The 22,019-nt window shown below is 45.8% G+C and overlaps 3 protein-coding genes across 3 annotated transcripts in view; 1 reads left to right on the top strand and 2 right to left on the bottom strand.

Annotated features, from left to right (window-relative positions):
- Positions 1 to 887: 887 nt before the first annotated feature.
- ZSWIM1 (zinc finger, SWIM-type containing 1) lies at positions 888 to 3,520 on the bottom strand. The gene is made up of 2 exons (XM_012640439.1): positions 3,462 to 3,520; positions 888 to 2,522 (listed from the first exon to the last, which is right to left on the bottom strand). Exon 2 carries the CDS (start codon positions 2,374 to 2,376, stop codon positions 1,006 to 1,008), a length of 1,371 nt encoding a protein of 456 aa, XP_012495893.1. The 5' UTR covers positions 2,377 to 2,522; positions 3,462 to 3,520; the 3' UTR covers positions 888 to 1,005.
- Positions 3,521 to 5,038: 1,518 nt separating this feature from the next.
- ZSWIM3 (zinc finger, SWIM-type containing 3) lies at positions 5,039 to 18,640 on the bottom strand. The gene is made up of 3 exons (XM_012640447.1): positions 18,240 to 18,640; positions 8,954 to 9,118; positions 5,039 to 7,461 (listed from the first exon to the last, which is right to left on the bottom strand). Exons 2-3 carry the CDS (start codon positions 8,995 to 8,997, stop codon positions 5,529 to 5,531), a joined length of 1,977 nt encoding a protein of 658 aa, XP_012495901.1. The 5' UTR covers positions 8,998 to 9,118; positions 18,240 to 18,640; the 3' UTR covers positions 5,039 to 5,528.
- Positions 18,641 to 18,810: 170 nt separating this feature from the next.
- ACOT8 (acyl-CoA thioesterase 8) overlaps positions 18,811 to 22,019 on the top strand; it is a 12,319-nt gene continuing 9,110 nt past the window's right edge. The window contains exons 1-2 of the mRNA XM_012640494.1: positions 18,811 to 19,034; positions 20,367 to 20,503. Of these exons, the coding sequence (XP_012495948.1) occupies positions 18,907 to 19,034; positions 20,367 to 20,503 (265 nt within the window). The 5' untranslated portion in view covers positions 18,811 to 18,906. The remainder of the gene's footprint in view (positions 19,035 to 20,366; positions 20,504 to 22,019) is intronic.

The following is a 22,019-nucleotide window of genomic DNA, read 5'->3' as shown; positions in this document are numbered from 1 at the left end:
TCAGACGCAGAAGGAACCAGGATTCACATGTTATATCATACTCCAAAATCTATTCTTTCCATGATATACCCTAAACTGCCTTCTACAGAACAAAAAAAAACTAGACAAGTGCTAGAATATGCAACATTAAATTTTATTGACCCCAGGATGGGGCAGGGGAAAAAATGGTGGGAGCCTGGCTAAGCCAACTACCCTGAAGGGCCTCTTCCTCTGTGGGAAGGCTCCCAGGCCAGCTCACTCAAGGGAGATGGGTCAGGTGAATCATCTCATGACTGGGGCAGCTGCTACCAAGCCCCAGGCCTCAATCTCACCACCCAATCTCTTATCTCTTATCTTAGATCACGAGTTGCCCATTTTTTGTATGACCCTTAAGCTAAGAATGGTTTTTACCTTAGGAAAAGGTTATCAAAACAAAACCCAGAATACACAACAGAGACTGTATGTGGCCAACAATGTAAAGTATTTATAATACTACTGGGCCCTTTAGGGGGTTAGACACCTTCTAGGTAAAAGGCTATGGTAGATTAAAAGACCCTTGTCCTGCCGGGCGCGGTGGCTCACGCCTGTAATCCTAGCTCTCTGGGAGGCTGAGGCAGGTGGATTGTTTGAGCTCAGGAGTTCGAAACCAGCCTGAGCAAGAGCGAGACCCTGTCTCTACTAAAAACAGAAAGAAATTAATTGGACAACTAAAAATACATAGAAAAAAAAAATTAGCCGGGCATGGTGGTGCATGCCTGTAGTCCCAGCTACTCGGGAGGCTGAGGCAGGAGGATCGCTTGAGCCCAGGAGTTTGAGGTTGCTGTGAGCTACGATGACGCCACGGCACTCTAGCCCGGGCAACACAGTGAGACTCTGTCTCAAAAAAAAAAAAAAAAAGACCCTTGTCCTTCTTATTCTGGAAGGAGGGCCCATGGAAGTACAATAGTGTGAGAGTGTGTGTGTGTGTGTGTAGGGGTGGACGTGAGTGTGTGCACATGCATGAGCATCTCTGGGCATCGAGAGTAATCAGAGTTGGACCTGCTCATACGGGCCGATCCAGCTGTCAGCCAGTTCCCGCAGGGTGCTGTACCTCCGCTCAAACTCCTCCTTACTGCAGTGCTGCAAGAGCCGACCTACCTCCTCAGTGAGGTGAGTCACGGCCAAGTGCTTATCCAGGGTCTCATTCCACTTGCTGCCCAGGATGCTGTCTAAACTGGTGGCACAGCCTGCTGTCCACTGAGCAGGGAGCATGTCAGGCTGGAGGACCTGGCGCCGGGCACTGAGCATGGCTAGGATGTGGCGGCAGGGCAGGCGGAAGGCCTGGTTAAAGTAGCAGCTGCAGCTGGCAGGGGGCTGGGGTTGCACCTTGTGAATGTCTTCCAGGATCTGTATGTTCATCTTTTCTGAGCCAGAGCCGATGAGGTGTGTGGATTTCTGGACCACAGCAAGTTCGCCCAGGCAAAGCTGGGCCGCTGGCCCTGTGCAGATAGCATTGAGAGAGTGCTGGATGCGGGATTCTACTAACTGCTCCACTTTGGGGCTTTCAGGGCTGATGTCTGAAGGGGCAAGATTGTTCTGGGGACTCAGGCCCAGGTGGAAGCTTCCCTCGTCTCCAGAGTTCCGCTGCATGTATCGGAACAGAGACGCCATGCCTTGTTTCTCAGATGGGGTAGTGCCAAAGAATTGGCTGAGAATGCGGGTGGTGACCTCGAGGCTCTGGAAGTAGCGGCTGCTCTCAGCTCGGCTTCTCCAGCGGTGGGCCAGCCAGATACGGTCGTTGAGCAGCCAGTGGGAGTGCAGCTCAGGCAGCTTGGCTGGGGGGATGCAGTTGCTCATGAGGGTATACAACTTTCTCAGGTTGCCTGCTGTGGCTGAGCACATCGTGCTCTGCAGGGAGGTCAGGAGCGCCCTTTCCACAGGACTTTCAAGGGACAGCTGATAGAACTTGCCTTGGAGGAACTTACAAATGTGGAAGGCTGAGAGCAGGACCTCAGCTGAGGGGAACTCCATGGCTAGGGTGGGCAGAGAGAGGAAGTGGGGATCCACCAGGATAGTACAGACTCTTTCCCATGCTGGGTTAAACTTCTTGAACACCTGGAACATCTGGGCCAGGCCTTCAGCATCCTCCTTTGCAGGGATGGCAAAGTAGACTGCCCGAGCAAGATGACCTTCCAGCTGTACCTGAGGTCCATCCACCAGGAAGGTATACAACACTTTGCCCCTTGGGTTATAGGTCCGGTGGATAAATAAGATCTCAGGGAAATGGGCAAAGACACCCTGCATAAAGCAGCTCTGGTAGTTGAAAGTATCTAACTGGGCAGTCTTGCTAACCTGGTGCAGCAGCACAGGTGGGCTTAAGTCATTAACCAGAAGCCCATTCAGCATTGTCAGGGCCATGGGGGAGATGGGAGATGGCTAAATGCTGAGATCGAAATACTTTCTCTGTGGGACTGCTGTCCATGAGGTTTTGCATCTGTCAAGCTCCAAGTAAGCCGAGGCCTGAGGCTAGACTGTAGTTCCCAGATCTTTTCCAAAGGATGAGCCTGTGGAGAGGAACAGAAGCTTAAAGGGACAGTAGGGACTTGGCTCTTCAATTATTCATCCAGATAACATTTATTGAACACTTACTATGTGTCAGCACTGTTCTGGGGGGAGATACACAATAAATATGTAAACAAATAAGCAAGGATATATCGGATAATGAAGGTTACAAAGACCACAAACTAACACATCAGAGAGCAAGTTAGGGAAGGGAGGGATACTTTAGTTAGGGTGGTAAGGCAAGGCCTTTCTGGGGGGATGGCAGATGACATTGGAGATGAGACCTAAATGGTAAGAAGCCAGCCATGGGAAGATATGGTTCCAGAGGATTTAAGTAGGTGTGAAGGCCAGAGCTGCATATAGCCTATTTTTTTTCTGCAAAAATGGCAGTCTGAATATGTGTATAACACTTTACATTTACAAATTACTTCTTGGCATCCATTCTTTCCTTTGGTCCTGGTATATATAAGAGAACCGCAATTGCCCCAAACTTGCTGTGTGATTGGGCAAGTCAGTGACCCTTTCTGAGACTCAATCCCTTCCAGCATAAAATGGGGCTAACAAATGTGCATAGCTTCTCCTGCCTCTGCTTACATCCCTCCACTAATTGAAATGCTCTATTCCAGTGTTTCCTCTATTTGGCCCTAAACTGGGCTATTGTCTCCATTTTACAGATGAGAAACTAAGGCTCAAAAAAGTTAAATGACTTGCCCACCGTTACTCTGCAAGTAGCTGGAAGCCAAGTCTTGGGCTCGGGATCCTGACCGCTTCCCACAGTACCTGGGGGCCAAAAACCAGGAACAGAAAAGGAATACGGCCTTTGACCTCTCACCCCTAACCTAGGTGGGAGATGTGGATAGCTGACATGCCCGTTCGGAGTATGGCTAGAGCCAGATGGGAAGTCACCCTCCCACCCCTGTGGGAGCTATGTGATAGCTTACCGCAGTGATCACTGCCTCAAACCTCCACCCCTTCAGAAATCACTCACCCACAGCCTGGCTCGGTCGCCATTTCTCCCTATTTGACCCTGCCTCCGACTCTGACTGACGTCCAGGCTCACCAACCATAGCGTCAGCTTCGCAGCGACTCAGGCCAATGGTCTGAGGAGTTCGCTTTCAGGCTTTAGTGCCACGGGCCTATCGTAGCCCGGCGATTCGTGGGCGGGTGGGGTTGCCAAGGTTACGAGGGGCTCGGCTGGCGATAACCAATGAAAGTCCGAGGACACGTGCTTCTACTCGAGTCTGAGCCCTGAGGCCGGAACTCTGGAGCTTCCCTTCGGGTTAGACAACGGAAAGGGCACGTTACTATGGAAACTCCCTCAAAAGCCGAAAATGAAAAGGAAAATAAATAGCAGTATTTTACAGAAACCTTTTTTTGTGTGCGTCAAATTCCAAGGCCGCAGGGGGTTAGGAAAGGGTGCATATGTAGTTGTACTGTGTATTCCACCTTATGCAGGAACTGAGGCTCAGGTCTCAAGTTCTGCCACTCCCTCAAGGGTCGGGAGCCCAGCCCTCAGTTGAGGAAATCCAGATCCCCTTGAGCAAGCCGAACCTTGGCGTTCCAGCCCAACTCGCTCCAGAACTTTACAGAACAAACAGGTGCAGAATGGCGCTATGACTTGTTTAAGGTCCTGGTGAACTAGTGCAAGAGCTGACTGACTGCCATCTTTCGTCTTCAGTTCCCCTGAAGATGGCAGACCTAGAAAGCTGGGTGGCTATCAGGCTTTAGATGATTAAGATTACCAACTAGCAAGACCAAGTCAGCTTTGGCAGTTATTACTGCATCGAAAATGTTTATATAAATCTAGAGGAGAAATCGGAGATTAGAACAGGCCAACATGCTAATTTTTACAGATGAGGAAACTGGGGTCAAAGAAATTAGGGACTTGCCCACAGCCCCTGGCAAGTTGCTGGCAGTCAAGTCTAGAATTGAAGTTTCTTACCTGCCAGTCTATTTGGCCTCCTCCTGCTAGAATATAAGGCAACCTGAAACCAACCTTGAAGGCTTGGCTGGTAGAAAGAGGGCAAAGTAATCCTTGAATTTGAGACATCTGGTTTTCTGTTTGGCTCCACAACCCCATTAGGTTGATAACACTCAATTTCTTTTAAAATCAATAAATCTGGCCAGGCGCCATGGCTCACACCTGTTATCCCAGCACTTTGGGAGGCTGAGGTGGGAGGATTGCTTGAGCCCAGGAGTTTGAGACCAGCCTGGGCAACATAGCAAAATTTTCTGTCTCTACAAAAAATGTTAAAAAATTAGCCAGGTGTGCTGGCACGCGCCTGCAATCCCAGCTACTGAGGAGGCTGAGACAGGAGGATCCCTTGAGCCCAAGAGTTTGAGGTTACAGTGAACTTTGATCGTGCTACTGCATTCCAGCCTGGGTGACAGAGCCAGACCTTGGCTCATGAATGAATGAATCCACCCTAGAGCACGCACTTCCTGACAGTAAAGTCAGGAGTCCTACTGCTATGCAATTCCTCTTCCTTCCCAGATCAAGCAGAACACACTTCCCCTGCTTATTTGATTTTATTTAAAAAACAAAACAAAGCTTTATTTAATGAATAAAAATAGTTACAAATAACAGATTGTTCATAAAGAGCAGCAACAGCCAAAGATCACCCTCCTCCTTCCCTTTGTCCCTGAAAATAGGCCCTTTTACCAGACCCATTTTGTCTCACCCTATCCTAGGGCAGGGGTTCATCTCTGTAGGGTGAATAAGATGTGATCTCAGAGGTTGGGGGAGGCAGAGGGGTGACCTTTTAGCATGGAGATAACTTTGGCCTTGAACAATGAATGAGGCTCTCAAGGAATGCAAAGGTAGGGCTGAAAAAGGGCAGACTCAAAGACTGTCACACAGTGGGGTTCTTCTCCCTATTGTAACAATCTTTCCAACCTTACCTAGGAAGACAATGGTTAAAATGCTGTCCCTTAGCATGTCCTGCCCACTTTGAACTCTCAAACTTCTAAGGAGAGGGGTTTTGCTCCCATGTGTTAGTGCACGAGCTTCAGTCATGAATCATGGCTGCAGCCGGAGGGAGTCCCTCCCCTTCCTCTTGCTTTCCCCAGAGGAAGGGGAGACGGCCCACGTCCTTGAAGTCTCCTGGCTGCTGATTGGACTCAGGCAGCTGACAGGGGTCAGCCCAGATGTCCACAATCTTGCGCAGGGTGGAATAGCGTTCCTCCAGCTCTGGCCCCTCAGTCTGCATTAGCAGGTTTGCCAGCTCCCTGCTTAGGTCCTGAATCATGTTGTTTTGTCCTTGCCTCTCAGGCTGGCCTGTGTTTGGGACCACGCCATGGTCCTGGAGTTCCCCATTGGGCCCAAGGAGGTGCTGGTACTTCTTCTGCCACCGGCGGCACACCATGGCTTCACCAACGGGCTGCTGGCTGGTGTGCAGAAGGGCCAAAATGTGCCGGCATGGCAGGTGGTACCACTGTTGAAAGGAACAGCTGCAGCTACAGCCATCTTTGCTAACCTGGTGAGAGTCCTCTAGCAGCTGAACGTCCACTGAGGAGCCAGCCATGTCCACCAGGTGGGTGGAGCTCTGTACCACCTCCCACTCATTTTGGCACAGCTTGTAAGCTAGTTCAGAGCCACTCTGGTGCAAGGTATCTAGCATGCCACCCTGGGAGGGCTGCACCTGTGGCTGCTGCTCCACCTGCACCTGCTGCGAGTCTGGTTTTGTCTCTTCCACAGGGAGCCCGGTGAGGCTCCCACCACAAATTCTAAAAGCCTTCTTAGACTTCGGCGGCATGCTTGCCGGCCGAGCTCTCTTTAGCTTGGGAGGAGCCGTGGGCAAGTTCTTCAAGCCTTTGGTATTAAAGAAGTCTATGTAATCCACAAAGCAGAGGATGCAGTCCAGTAGGGACTGCTGTTCCCGAAAGAGGCTTGACACCTTGCTGGTGACAATGTCTAGGCTGTCCATGTAGGTGTTACACGCGTGCAGGCCCTTCCTGACATGCATGTACCATAGCAGTTCACAGGTGAACCAGTGGGCCTGTAGGAAATTGAAGAGATCCTCGTCTAGTAGGGCCTGGGACATCTGACAAAGATTTTTGAGGCTGGCATCAGAAGTGACAAACACAGCTTCCCGAAGGGCTTCCTTCATGAGCCTTTTAAAAGATGGATTTGCCGAACTACGATGCAACTTCTTCTCCAAGAGTCGCGTTGTGTGGTAGATGGAGAGGAGGATGCGGGCAGCAGGGAAGATCTCCTGCAGGACGGCCCGGTGAGGGAATGAAGGGTCCACAAAGACCACCTTGACCTTGGGCCAATCAGAGTTGAACTCTGTGAAGATGCTCAGCATCTTGGCCACAGAGGTGGCTGTCTCGGCTTTGAGCACAGCAAAGTGTACCACTCGACCTTCTCGTTCCTTGTTCTCCACCAAGAAAGCATAGAGGATGTGGCCTTGGGCATTCTCCACCCGGTGCAGCAAGAGATTCTCTGGGAAGCGGATGAACAGGTCACTCATTTTGCTGCTCTGGAAGCTGAGGCGGTCCAGGTCTTGGCTGTCACCCACACTGAAGGAAGCCATGGAACCCTCATCTACCTTAAGGAAGTTCTTCATCACTTTTGCTATCTTGGCCAGGTCAGAAGGAGTGATGCCTTCCTGCTCTGGCTTTGAGGGCACTTGTACCTTATTTATGCAAAACAACGTTTCAACCGGGGACTTTTCATTGTCAAGGTCTTTATTGATTGTTGGTTGCACAGACTGGAGTTTCTGTAGCCACATTGTCTTTTGAGATTTGCCAGTGGTGTCTCCTCCAACAGCAGCAGTTTGGGCGTCACCATGTATATGCTGGGTGTTTAGTTCACTGATGAATAGTCTATCGAGTCTCTCGTTGTACCTCAGGAGCAAGTACGCTGGGCACATGTCTGCCTCCCGTGTTCTCTTCCTGTTCGACTGGGTCCGAATACAGACAAATTTCACCTGCATGTATCTAGGGAAGGTAGAGGTGACAATGAGAAAGGTGCTGACCGCCCCCCCTTATAAAGATAAGATCCTGTAAGGATTTATATTGGCTGATATGTCTCCTGGAAACCACAATGTAGTATAGAATTAAGGATGGAAGATTTACATTATCTTTCCAATCCCAAAGTATTCAGCTCTTTCACCAAGACCCTCTCCAACTACAATCCCACTTCGTGTTCTTCCACGGCAGTTCTTAGCCCCAACTCCTTTCATTCTCTCTGTTGCTTTCTGCAGCTGCCAACAATTCAATCTGAGGCAGTACAAGAGGAAACAGACAAGAGGCAGCAGCAGAGTGACCAGCTGGTTACCGTCATTTCTGTCCTTTGGGAGCTACTGCCTTCTCTTCCTCCTCCAGACAGCAAAGATAAAATGAGGCTCTAAGGACACTGGACTAGATCAGTGGTTATCAATTGAGCTCTTCAGGGCCCTCTAGGGTTAGGGTGTGTTTGGGAAGATTTCTGTTTATCTTTAATTTAAAGGAAAATGCCCACATTCTAAGTTTGATAACCACTGGGCTAGACGATCTTTAGGGTCCTTTCTAGCTTTGCCATTCTAGGCTGAAAGTGATGATTTAAAGGAGAGGAGTAATTAAATTGACTATTTCTTCTTTTTCTTTTCCTATCCCCATTCAATCCATGCTTCAAGGCCCAAATCAGGTCCCACCTCTGGAAAGCCATTGTGGATGTTCCCAAGCCACAGTAATCACTTGCTCCTGTCTCTGAATTCATGGCATTGACCTAAAAGGCTTAGCAGATTCTCTGGGTGGCAGTATACTTAGGGGTTAAACAGGAGAACACTGCTGGCTGGCTGTCTCTGGATTTAAATCCCAGCTCTGCCACTCAGAAGCTGTGCATCCTTGGGCAAGACACTTCACCTCTTTGTGTGCAGTTTCCTCATCATAAAATGAGGTGATCTCATTAGGGTTGTTAATGAGGATTAAATGAGCCACTGGCAAAATATTTAGCCCAGAGCCTGGTTCAGCCATATATTTATACTAAATAAAAGTTAGTTATTGATATTATTATAGCACCCATGCCTTGTGACATTCTCTTGAATGTTTATACAGTGCCTTTCCAGTTGGATAGGGATGTCTTCAGCTGTCAGAACTAAGTTATTCTTCAGTTTATCCCAAGCACCTAACACAATGCTATTCCTTTAGCAGATGCTTATCAATGTATCCTTATTGATGAATGAGTCATGGACCACCAATGGGTGGGAGAGGTCATACCGCTGTCTCCTTATGGAGTATCCCAGCCCAGTGGAGGGGGAAAAAAACCTCAGCCCCTGGCTTGACTTGGCATAGCCTGGAAGCCTTCCCCACACTTTTCCAAATACTCTATTCCAGATACTCTAATCCAGCTGGTCCTGTTTGCACACCCTGTGGGGCAAGCTTAGGAAAACAGGATATGACAGTCCCATAATAACAGGGTGGAGGGGCCTGGGGCTGAGAATGTCTGTACCTGCTGTGTGCACAGTGCAGGGGTGTCACCATCTCCAGCTCCATGCCAGGAAGGGCTGGAGCAGTCCAGTAGCATGGCCAGGCTAGTGGGGGGTGATCACCGCGTGGCCTCTGCCTTATCTCTCCAGTCTTGTTTTTCGCCCTTTGTCATCTTGTTTTTTGTGTCCTAGAAAGACAGAATGTCTACTTCTGTGTCCACTATCCTATGTCTAACATGTGGGCCTTTGCACACACTGGTCCCTTTGTCTGGAATGCCTTTCCCATCTGTCTTCATCTCAAAGCTTACTTATCCTTCAGGACTACGTGCAACCATCGTCTTTTCTAGGAAGCTTTCCTCAGCCCTTAGATAGGGCCCTATCCTTCTGCTGGCTCAACATCTTAGCCTAACTCTAGCTCATCAAATTATATTGACTTTATGTGCATTCAGTGAATATTTGTTGAGCTATTCCAAAGAAAGATATTGGTCACTGCCAACCATAAAGCTCTTTCTACTATTTCTGGCTCCATTAATGTCTGCACTTTCCAGGGTGGGGAACCTGGACATTCTTTTCAATTCCCCCTTCTCATATATATCCAGTATGTTAAGTCTTTTTAATTCTTCCCTACCACTGTTACACGTATTGAGGATTTATGACATACCAGGCTATAGTAAGCCTCTAATATGCATCATTTTATACTGGGAAAAAGGTTCTATTTTCACCTACATTTTACAGTTAGAGAAACAGGCTTAAAGAAGTTCTCAAGGATAAGAATCTGGGATTTAATCCTCCAGCTAAGACCTGAGGATCTGGGATTTGCACTGAGTTTGCTTGTCTACAGTCTGACTAGTTAACCATTATACTGCCTGTCTTCCTTCAAAATATTTGTACTTTCTCTGAATTCCCATTTTTACTCTCCTCATCTTGACCTCCAACACATTGCTTAGTTCAATAACTTCCTTAAAGATCTCTAAACATACTGTCCTTGCTGGCATCATGAATTTCAAACTTAATGGATACTAGGTTGAGGTTATCTTTTTCTGCTTCCTTTAATCTTTTGTCTTTAATCTTTTATATTGAGATATAACTTGCAGTGAAGCACACAAATCTTTTGTAAAAATTCATTGTGCACCATGGTTATTTTAGTTAACTGAATGATTAAATAGGTGTACAAGTAATATAACTGAAGAGTGATTCACTCTGACTATAGGGATTGGTACAGATTAAAGCTTTTCAGTTATTTTACATAAGATTTGTGTCCTTGTTGTATGTAAATTGCACCTTGAACAATGAATAGGATTTTATAGGTGGAGAATGGGTAAAGCCACAATATAACTTGAGTTAGGAACAAGATTGTGGGAGTCAGAATTTAAATTTAATAAGTTTAAATTCCACTTATTAGCTATGTGACCTTGGACAAGTCCTTTTACTTCCTCTAAGCCTCCAATTTCTTATCTATAAATATGGAAATAATAATAGAGTGCTGATCTATGAATAATAAGTACCACTTAAAGTGAATTCATTAAAAAGGCTGTGACAGGAAATTTGGATGCCAATCCAGTATCCTTTTGTCCCTTTCTGCCTTCCTAACAGAGGGCCAATTTCATTCAGGTTGCCATTCCTCCCCCACATAGCTACGTGCTTCAGGGCTAGTCTAAGCCAATTAAAGTAATCTCATTAGGAATGGATATGGATACTAGCCCAATTCTGGACAAGGAAACACCATAGGAAATCTGCAGGAAACCAAGGAAGGCTTTTTCTTCTGGATGTGACTCCTGCATTTGTACCATGTGGAGAAGCCATCCTCAGGGCAAAGCTGAAACCTGAGGATGGCAGAATGGAAAGATGTAAAGAGCCCGGGCCACTGAAACAATCACCTCTGGAGGCCCACCTCTGGGCATCTAAATATTGGCAACTAATAAGCCATTTTGAGTCTGGATCTCCAGTTAATTACAGCCAAAAATATTCCCAGAAACACTTCATAGGAAATAGTGGAAAACAACATTTGGGTACAACTTAACCTTTAAAAATAGGACTAAAATTATGAAGTTATTATTATATTCAGCAAAAGTGGGTTATAATGGCAGCTATATGCCAATTCGTAGAATAATGAAAGAATGACTTAGAGCATAAACTGTTTTTTTTCCTAGTATAATTTTCCTAAACACTATGATTTCCTGTTTCACTTTTGCAATATACAAAGGTCAGTTTTGCTAAAATATTCCTGAGCTTTATCAAGTTTCCCAAGGACTTAATTTCTTTGCTATACAAATCCTCTGCTTTTCAAGTTTCTATCATCTCATCACCCTTGTTGATTTCCCTTCTCCATTTGTTAACTGGGATAAGGCTGGAAGTTTTCTATCATTACTTTCAAGAAATTCACCCAGCCCTACAACTCTTAGGAAATGTGCATTTTCGGTTTTCAGTTGGTTTTATTTGCACTGTATTACCCTGATGTTTGCCACATCTATTCATCAGCCAGAAACTGACTACCAAACATATTGATGGGACGGGCAGGGATAAGCAGGAAGGAATGGTTCAATAGTGACTAACTTAATAACTAGTTTATTAGCACGATTTTTTTTTTTTTTTTGAGACAGAGTCTTACTCTTTTGCCTGGGCTAGAGTGAGTGCCATGGCGTCAGCCTAGCTCACAGCAACCTCACACTCCTGGGCTCAAGCGATCCTTCTGCCTCAGCCTCCCGAGTAGCTGGGACTACAGGCATGCGCCACCATGCCCGGCTAATTTTTTCTATATATTTTTAGTTGGCTGATTAATTTATTTTCTATTTTTAGTAGAGACGGGCTCTCACTCTTGCTCAGGGCTCTCGCTCTTGCTCAGGCTGGTTTCGAACTCCTGAGCTCAAATAATCCGCCCGCCTCGGCCTCCCAGAGTGCTAGGATTACAGGTGTGAGCCACCGCGCCTGGCCTATTAGCACGATTTTTGCATCATGATTTTTGCTTTTCCATATGGCCTTGCAAGCTGATAATCAGGGTCTAGCCAAAAGGTGTGGTAAGGATTAAATGAGACAATGCCTGTAAAGTTCCTGGAATGTTTCTGGAATGAGTTCCAAATAAATGTTTGGGTTTTTCTTTCTTTCTTTCTTTCTTTTTTTAGCCAAAACTAAAAGAAGCTACAAAGAAGTGTTATAAAAAAGTGATAACTGCTAAACTGCACAAAAATGGAGAGGGATATCAGAGTACTTCATAGACTATTTGAAGAACATGGATCCCCAAAAAGGCATAACAAAAACACAACAGCCATAAAAATATGAGAGGGGAAACTGGGCATAAAATCATGGACACTTCCCCTTTGATAGGGATGTTAAAGAAAAATAAAAATGGAGAACACAGTTTAGATATATCCCAAGGCAAACCGCCCATAGCCACATTGCCAAACTTTAGGGTATCCTGATTTCCCGGAAATGCTAGCTCTAATCATAAACAAAACACAAAATAGGCTTTGCGCCCTTGTCAGCAGAATTCAGTGAAATTAAACAAATTAGTTAAAGACAAAACAGTTTAAATAGCTCTGCTTGCTGTAAACAGAATGTTAATGTATAACAGCCCATCACAAAAAAGGTCAAAATATTTCTTCCCTTAGGCTTTATAAACTGTGCAGTGACTGGGACTTCCTACCACGTTCGGTCTGAAGTCTCTCCGTTCCCAAACTGTTCTTTTGTACACACAATAAACTTTTTAAGAGTTTCTAACTTGATCTGATTTATTTGGTCATTTAGTGGTAATTCCCACCGCACATTTCTTTGATCGTTTTTAAAGTACCAACCACTTTCTATCATGTGCTACAGTTACAGCTTCAGTAAATATTTACTGAGCACTATTTTAGAGGCTACAAGCATTTTCTTATTTAATCATCACCACACCCTCCTCATTTTATAAAGGATGAAACGTGTCACAGAAGTTAAAAGTCTTGCCCAAGGTCAAGGGTAAAGGCTGTCTCTCTTACTCCACAGCTCTTACTTTTAACCATCACGCTAGCTTTTCCTGAACTTCAAAGAATCGCCAACTACCTTTACACCTGCCATAACCACCCATATAACATTTGTACTATATTTTCAAATGGTTTTCTTTTGTTAAATTTTTTTTAATCAAACGGTTTTCTTTAAATTAGCTCACTGACTTTACTCTGACAAGGAATTTTATGTCTAAATATTAACATAAGCACTTACTATTAAAATCATCTAGGGCTGGGCATGGTGGCTCACACCTATAATACTGGCACTCTGGGAGGCCGAGGTGGGAGGCTTGCTTGAGCTCAGGAGTTTGAGACCAGCCTGAGCAACAGTGAGAACCCTGTCTCTACTAAAAATAAAAAAATTAGCCCAGCACCTGTAGTCCCAGCTACTCAGGAGGCTAGGAGGCTGAGGCAGGAGGATCGCTTGAGCCCAGGAGTTTGAGGTTGCAGTGAGCTATGATGACACCACTGCACTCTAGCCGGGGTGACAGAGCAAGATTCTGGCTCAAAAAAAAAAAAAATCATCTCACCTGACCACCCAGTAGTATGTATATTTGGCTTTGGAAACTTCTACTAACTTACCTCCTAAAAACATTTTCCCCATCTTCCCTCTAGTTCCCAAGAGCGGCAATTGTACCAAAACATCCATGTATCACTCAAAAAGCCCAACACAGTGTGCAATAAATGATCCAAGAATATCCCTTACAATATCCCAACCAGCAGCCAGCTTGTCTCTGCTACAGGCCTGTACTGCTCAGGAATTTACCACCTCCCAAATTATCTTAGTCCACTACTGGCCTCAAGGGCAGAGCCCACAATTTATTCATCCTATGCCTCAGCTCAATGCTTGGCCCACTGTAAACACTTAGCCAAGTCTTACTACAAGTTCGCTGAAGAAATAAATTAACAAAGGACATTAAAAGCTATCAAAGCCCCGTGGTTAAATACAACAGTTAAAAGCTCTGGTAATGAATAGGCTGGGTACGATCTTTAGTTCTAACACCTAAGCGCTTTCTTATAGTTTCTTAAAATCTTACCCTACTCCCTGTTCTGACTTGCTCCTTCCTCCCTGCCCCTTCCCACTTCTCTTGGCTTTGACTGTACCACATTGAGACTTCCCTGGCTCACACTCAGGTAGTTTTGGGGGTGTGGGTGCTTTTTATCACAGGTTCTCTTCTGGATCTTGACTACCTCATTCCCTGCTCCTGTCCTCTCCTTGACTGTATTCTAACCTTTCCTTCTCCTTTTTTCTCAAGCATATGCAACTCTGAGACGTACAGCCTCCAAAGAATTAATAATTACGGCTGGGAGTGATGGCTCACGCCTGTAATCCCAACACCTTGGGAGGTGGAGGTGGGAGAATCCCTTGAGCCCAGGAGTTCAAGGCTGCAGTGAGCCATGATCTGGTCACTGCATTCCAGCCTGGGCAACAGAAACAAACAAAAAAACCCAACCAACCAAAGAATTAGATAATTAAACTCTGAGTCTTAATATAAAGCAGAGAGGTAGAAACTATTAGTCTCTTAACGTATAACCTCTCCTGGCTCTGTCTCCCCATCTGCAAAATAATAATAATGATAATGTTCATATTTATGGAATATTTTCTATGTACTAGGCAATGTCATAAACACTTTACATGTACTAATTCATTTAACGGGAATAACAAAACTTGCCTCTGATGTTTCAGAGGACCAGGTAGGGTAATGAAGGTGTGCTTTGTAAACTATCTCAGCAAAATGTCAGGGATGAAAGTGATTTTTCTGATTAAGAGGCTGCATTGGTATCAGTGTCAATCAGGACCAAAACCCCATTCCTGCCAACTAGATTAAGTTTCCCCTTCATTCTTCTACCCAGCACCCTTGACTTTTCCTTTGGAGCCCTTACTACCATTTTAAGGAAATAATTATTTCTGTGATTATAGTTTAATATTTGTCTTTCTGACTAGAGAGGAAGCTCCACAAGAGCAGGGACCCAATTTATCTTTTTCAACATATCTCCAGACACTAGCATGGAGTAAGTATTCAGTAAACAACTGCAAAAATCAATGAAATCAATGAAAATCAAATCGATTAAACTGTCCATACAATGGAATAAGTGATGTGGAATAATCTCTAAGATAGTCTGATAAGTAAGAAAAGCCAGGTACAGAAGGATATGTATGAACGGTATGTTGCCATTCGTGTTAAGAAGAAAAAAAACGAGTACGCACATACAAGATATGTTTGTTCAGGCTTAGTTTCTCTCAGGAAGGTAACCCTGGTTGCCTCTGCATAACACAGTGGCGGTGACCATTTTAGGCCTTTCTGTACTGTTTGAAAAAGATTTTAATGAACTACTCAAAAAATGCACTTTTAAAATTGTTTACCTTCAAAATTAAAAATAAGCGAAACTAATCCCAACCCTCCAGTCTGTTTATCTTGGTCCCTCTAATTTTCCTTCCTGCTGCTCCAGCATAAATCCTTCCTTCTGGCTAAGCAGGTCTCTTTACTGCTTTCTTGTTTGTATGTGCAAACATATATCACTGCTTTTTAATAGAAGCACATCATGTTAACATCTGTACTGACTCACACCATTTCTTTCTCCAGGACGTTAATCCTCCTCTGGTAGGCAGAATGACCCCTCAGAGACGAATTTGTTTTAACCTTAGGACCTGTGAATATGTTAGGTTACATAGCAAAGGAGAATTAAGGCTGCAGATGGAATTAAGGCTGCTATCAGCTGACTTGAAAATAGGGAATTTATCCTGGATTATCTGAGTGGGCACAATATAATCACTAGGATCCTTAAAAGTAGAAGAGGGAGGCAGCAGACAGGAGTCAGGGAAAAAGACGTGACGAAAGAAGCAAGGTCTGAGTGATGCGATGTGAGGACTCAACCTGCCATTGCTGGCTTTGAAGATGGGGGAAGGGAGCTGTAAACCAAGGAACATTGGCAGCCTCTAGAAGCTGGAAAAGGCAAGGCCAGGAATTCTTTCCTAGGGACTCCAGAAAGAAATGCAGCCCTGAAGACCCTTTAATTTTAGCACAATGAGCCCTGTGTCTGACCCATAACCTAGAGAATGTTAAGATAATAAATTTGTGTTGTTTTAAGCCACTAAACTTGTGGCAATTTGTTAGAGTGGCAAATAGAAAACCAATACACCTGATACCTCCCCGTCTTTGAGGGCCTAGCTCAAGCTTCCCTTCTTACTTCTCCAGCCCACAGTGATTTTTCTCTCTTCTGAGTTCCTGCAGCACCCATTTCCCTGAATCACATGTTTAGTACTTGATAACTCACTCATTCAACAATTATTTAATTCCTGAGCCAGGCACACTGACTTGTGCCTGAAATCCCAACTACTCAGGAAGTTAAGGTCAGAGAATCGCTTCAGCCCAGGAGTTTGAGACCAGCCTGGGCAACATAGCAAGACCCAATCTCTTATAAAAAGAAAACAAAACCAATTATTTAATGCCTTCTATGGGCCATGCTCTGTGCTAGACACCGAGGATGGTCTTCCTGAAGGGTGTTTAGGGGCAATTAGTATTTTTTTTGGTATTCTTCTCATTGCTTAGCAAGGTGCTACCAGATAGGACAAAATCCAAATACCTCAGAATAGGGCCGGGCGCGGTGGCTCACGCCTGTAATCCTAGCACTCTGGGAGGCCGAGGCGGGCGGATTGTTTGAGCTCAGGAGTTCGAGACCAGCCTGAGCAAGAGCGAGACCCTGTCTCTACCAAAAATAGAAAGAAATTAATTGGACAGCTAAAAATATATAGAAAAATTAGCCGGGTATGGTGGCGCATGCCTGTAGTCCCAGCTACTCGGGAGGCTGAGGCAGAAGGATCGCTTGAGCCCAGGAGTGTGAGGTTGTTGTGAGCTAGGCTGACGCCACGGCACTCACTCTAGCCCGGGCAACAGAGTGAGACTCTGTCTCAAAAAAAAAAAAAAAATACCTCAGAATAGTACCTAAAGCACCAGCCACACTGCAACTGACTATCTTTTGCCAAGCATGGCATCCCGCACTGTTTCTCTAACATGTCACCTTTCACATATCTCCCTCTTTGCTCCTGCAGGTCCTTCTGCACAGCTGCTTCTGGTCAAATTCCTCTATGCTTCTGAGTAATTAACCATAGATGTACTCTAGTACTCTGCATTCATTCACAGCCCAGAGAAACCATTAATTCCAGTGCAAACCTTTCCCCACCTCCCAGGCATTTGTCACTTCTTTCTCTGCAACATCAGTTTTAAAGCGTTTATCACATGCTAGTTAGCTTACCTGAGTCCAAGTCTATTCTACCTTAGGCTCTTTGGGGGTAGTTTGGATACCTATTCATCTTTATGTCATCTATACCCAGCACAGAGTACTGATGGACTTCAGAGTAGTGGAAAGAATATAGCCTGGCTCCCTAGTTGGGGAACTTTGGCCAAACATCTCAATCCAGGTCTCAAACTCCGATATACTTTAACTCTCAGAGGTGGACTACATACTCTGTGTTAAAATTTGAATTGATATTTAATTTTTAAAAAATGGACAAGTTCACACAAACTCTGGATTTCTGACAATTCTTGCCCAAAATTCTAGCAACACCTTATCTTCATTTTCACATGGAGTTGATTACATGGAACCTGCTTCTCCGTTTTGCCCAGTTTACACTTCTATTGTCCCTAACACAAAGACCTGCTGTCAGTTGTTATTTCATCATTCTTTTTCTAAAAGTAAAATTAAAAGTTAAACTTTCTTACACTGGGTTGTTTCACCTCAGCCCTGAAGGCACTTGAGTTTTCAACCCCTGTCTTAGCCTCTAAGCCTGTTTTCTCATCTGTCAAATGGGGAAAAGAATATCTACCTATAATTCTGAAAAAAGCCCTCCAGGGTAAATCATGCATAAAGGAGAGAACGCTGCCTGGGACATGGAAAGTGTTTGAAAGACGGTTGTTAATATCGGAATTCGAGAACCATTTACAAAACGAATGAATGAATGAACGAACTAACCAACAGATGGCTGTATTACTGCTTTGTAAGAGGAAACTGATGAAGGAGATTATCGCCAAGGCGTTTTTATCCATTGGTGAAGGCCAGACTTGTGCCAGGGTTACTGCAGGTGCTCAAAAAAAAAAAAAAAAAAAAAAGGTGGGGGGAGAAATGACAGTAAAGCTTGTGAATGGAGTGAGTGAAAGTGACGTGGGTAGTCAATACACAAGCACACAGCAGGTGCTAAATGAGTGCCTGTTGAATGAATGGCTATGTTGACAGAGAGCAGGGCCCAAGTGCATTCCCTCCTCCTCTACGCCGCCCTCCGGAGGACTTTCGGGCCTCCTCCCCACCCTCCTGCCCCTCCCTGCCCCGCCCTTACAGGATGTCCTCGCGGATGGAGGTGCCATGGTTGAGGTTGTGGAACCGTACAGAGACGCAGTCCCTGAGAATGAAGGAGCACCTGTTCTCCTTCTTGTAAGCGCTGAAGCACTCCTTGAAGTCCTCATAGGTCTTGAAGCAGCTGCCCAGTTCCATGGCTGCCCCCACAGCCAACACTAGGGGCTGGTCCCAGTCTACCCTCAGGATCACACCAGGGGTCAGAGGTCACACCATGAGGGTTTACAGGCGGGCTTGGGCCCAGAACGCCTTAAAGGCCCGCCCCAGTTAGGTGGCCCATTACGGAGCTGAGGAGGAGCCCTAGGCCTGACAGGATTACGTGAGGCTGAGGACGTCTTTGCTATCTGACAGAAGGGAAATGACACTCAGTCCTTATTATCCAGTCCCGAGGTTCCGCCCCTCACTGTCATATCCAATCACACACGGGATACGCAGACTGGCACTCTTTTTCTCCAATCGCTAGAGAAAAGTGGTCACACCCACCAAGGGACTGACAGGAGTACTGGCCAATCATAACCTGCATCCCCCTTTCTCGGGAGCCGCAGGAGACTTCCGGTTACTAGGGCAATTTGCCGGAAGCTCAGGGTTCCGTGTAGGTCTCTTGGGGACCTCCTCTGCTCAGTGTCCCGGGCCCGCAGTGGCTGCATGAGATGTCTTCCCCGCAGGCCCCAGAAGATAAGCAGGGCGGCGGTCACAACGGCGATCCCCCCGGGGACCTCCGTAGCGTCCTGGTCACCAGCGTGCTCAATCTCGAGCCGCTGGACGAGGATCTCTTCAGGTAGCCGGCCGCACCTGGTCCGCACTCCCCTATTGGACAGTGACGCCTAATTTTTTTTTCTGTATCTTTTTTATTTTCTGTACCTGATTAATCTTTGAGAGCTGAGAGACTCCCAATCTTGATTGCCGCCGCCCTAGGCCACCAGCTTCGGGGCTAGGATGACTGTGCATGGGATGCAAGCTCTGCCATTATTAAGAGAAATCTTGTTCCTGACAGAGCTGTTCTCGCTGCCCCGGCTTCCTCCCTCTTGGCGCGGGGTCTGCACAGCCCCACCCCTAGGAGGGCCAGGCGACCTGAGATACTTTACTCGGCAGCCTGCCCTTAGTCTCCCTTGGGGGAGCCAGCCCAGAGAGGATGGTGATTTGCCCAAGAGCACGTAACTGATCAGGCTCGAAACTTAAACGCAGTTCCTTGCATCTTCAGTACCGTATCCTTTTCCTCTCATAATACCGCATCCCCAGCATTATTTGGTGGGTCTGGTGCTCATTTCTCATCCTCAGGCCTAAGCCAGTTTCGTTCCCAGCATCACCTAAATTCTTGACGAGCTGAAGGGGTTTGTAACAGCTTTGACCTCCAAGGCATCTCCTGACTTTATTGGAAATTATTTTACTTTGACCTCCCTTCCTTCCACTTAAGGAATTATAAATAACTTTCAGGAGGGCTATTTGCAATAAATTGTTATGGAAAATGCTAAATGGCTGGGCGGTGGGAGGATGGAGACAGAAATCCTTAAGCTTTCACAGGGCTGATGCACAGGCAAGCATTTTCACCTCTGGGGCCAGGCCGCATCTGTACACTAAAGGAGTTAGACTTGATGTCTGAGGGCCCTTCTAGCTCTGAATCTAGTTCTTGGAAGAACTGGGCTGTGGACGAGCAGTGTAAGTGGCAGGCCTTAATGCAGTCCACTTCCCAGCTCGGCTCTTGGGGTTCATCTTTGTCCATTCAAGGCCTTACCCTGGTATGAGGTAGAAGAAACACTGGACTTGAAGTCAAAAGACACAGATATTGCCCAGGATTGGCAATGTTTAAGCTGTGTGACCTTGCTCAAGTCTCTGTTTATCTCTGATCCCTGTTCTACTAGTGTAAAATAAAGAGGTTAGCTCGTTATCCTTAACCAGAATCCACAGACAGGTATGTGCAGTCAAGGCTGTGAAATTTTATGCAGAATGATGTAAGGATATCTGCCTGGAGAAAGGGTCCATGGCTTTCACCATATTCTCAAAAATATCTCAAACCCCAATAAGGTTAAGAGATAGGCACTAGAGGCTCACTGAGGGTAGTAGAATTTGGCCCAGCCCCCAAGTCTTTCCCTCTTTCCCCCTCTCCCCACAGAGGAAGGCATTACTGGGTGCCCGTCACCAAGCGACTGTTTGGGGGTCAGATCGTGGGCCAGGCCCTGGTGGCTGCAGCCAAGTCTGTGAGTGAAGACGTCCACGTGCACTCCCTGCATTGCTATTTTGTTCGGGCAGGTAAATCCCCCACTTGCTGTCCCCAACCCAGTCCTGGTGGCCCAGAAGCCACTTCTGGCTTTGGGGGCTGAGGAGAAAGGGGGAGAGAGGGAGACCCGAAGGGAAGGCGGGGGAGGGAGACTGCCCTAAGAGGTTGCCTGGAGAGGAACAAGGTCTGGGGCCAACATAGAGCCTTGGACCTCGCACCTGCTGAGACTCATCTGGTCCATAATGATGCCAGACTTTATTGCTTAACTGCTCCCAATGGGCCTTTTGTTAATCATTCTTCACACAACTTCTGGTGGCCAGCACTGTGCTAGATACTCAGAGGGGTGCTGTAACCTCTGCTTGGGGTTTGGAGGTGGGCAGCTTGGGTTAGAGAGGAGAGCACCAGCCTGAGAATCAAGAGACCTAGCGCTTAGTTCCAGCTTTGTCAACAATTTGCCATTCGACCTTGAATGAGGTTACCTCCCTGCCCTGAGGCTTGATTTACTTCATCTATAAAATGGAGGAGGGGTGGGACTAGGGGTATTTTGGTGGGATGATCTTTACAGCTACTTACAGCTCCAAGGTCAAATAATTTGAAACCGATGCTTTTTAAAAAAAAAAAAAAAAGACAAAAATCTCATTTGCTTTCTCTTCTTCCCTCTCAGTCTTAGGGCAGATGCCCCCAATTTTAAGATTTGCTGTCTTCCGCATAGACCCACCAGCTGAGAAGAGTTTGTGGGACTTTACAATACGTGATATGTATTAAGCAAACATTAATGGGGGTTTCACTTTATTTTACAAATATAGAAGTTATACCTGTAATAGTAAATGCACTTTTTCACACTATCCCACGTCCCTCACTCTTCATCTTTTTATTGCTCCTCCCTCCCTGACTGTCCTTGCTATAAAGTATTTGAATGCTTACTGTGAGCCCAGCCAGGTTCTTATTTATGTTAGTTGGGAGTAAATATGTGCTTTATTTCTTTAATTTGGTTGTAAGTTCCAAAAGTGCTAGCCTTTTGATATGGTAATCTTTCTAGACTAGTAAAATATCTGGCTGATTTGTTTTGTTTTGTAGAGGTGGGGGCATTACTTGATCCCTCTGAATCTCTTTCTTCATCCTGAGATGAAAGAATTTTATGAGTCCTTGCAGGTAAAGTATCTAATGCAGGGCCTGGCATGTTGCTGGTTTTCCATAAATGATAACTATCACTACTTTTGATGATGAATTTATGGGAATAATTAAAATTTGCATGATACAGAGCACAGCCAGGTACATTGTCTTGTTTAGTCTTTTTAAGTAAACAAGAGTGGTGGGTATTCCACCATTCTTACCTAAGGAAACTGGGACCTGAAGAGATTTTTTTTTTTTTTGAGACAGAGTCTCACTGTGTTGCCTGGGCTAGAGTGAGTGCTGTGGCATCATCCTAGCTCACAGCAACCTCAAACTCCTGGGCTTAAGCGACCCTACTGCCTCAGCCTCCCAAGTAGCTGGGACTACAGGCATGCGCGACCATGCCCGGCTAATTTTTTCTATATATTTTTAGTT

Source organism: Propithecus coquereli, unplaced genomic scaffold (genome assembly GCF_000956105.1).
Source record: "Propithecus coquereli isolate 6110/MARCELLA unplaced genomic scaffold, Pcoq_1.0 Scaffold153, whole genome shotgun sequence".
Taxonomy (NCBI): domain Eukaryota; kingdom Metazoa; phylum Chordata; class Mammalia; order Primates; family Indriidae; genus Propithecus; species Propithecus coquereli.
This window is presented reverse-complemented; position numbering and strand designations above follow the sequence as displayed.

Excerpts from the sequence above, each read along its gene's own strand:
- ZSWIM1 (XM_012640439.1), bottom strand. The coding sequence starts at position 2,376 with ATGGCCCTGACAATGCTGAATGGGCTTCTGGTTAATGACTTAAGCCCA.
- ZSWIM3 (XM_012640447.1), bottom strand. The coding sequence starts at position 8,997 with ATGGAGCTGGAGATGGTGACACCCCTGCACTGTGCACACAGCAG. Across the intron at positions 7,462-8,953 it reads CTGCACTGTGCACACAGCAG|ATACATGCAGGTGAAATTTG; the intron begins GTACAGACATTC and ends TACCTTCCCTAG.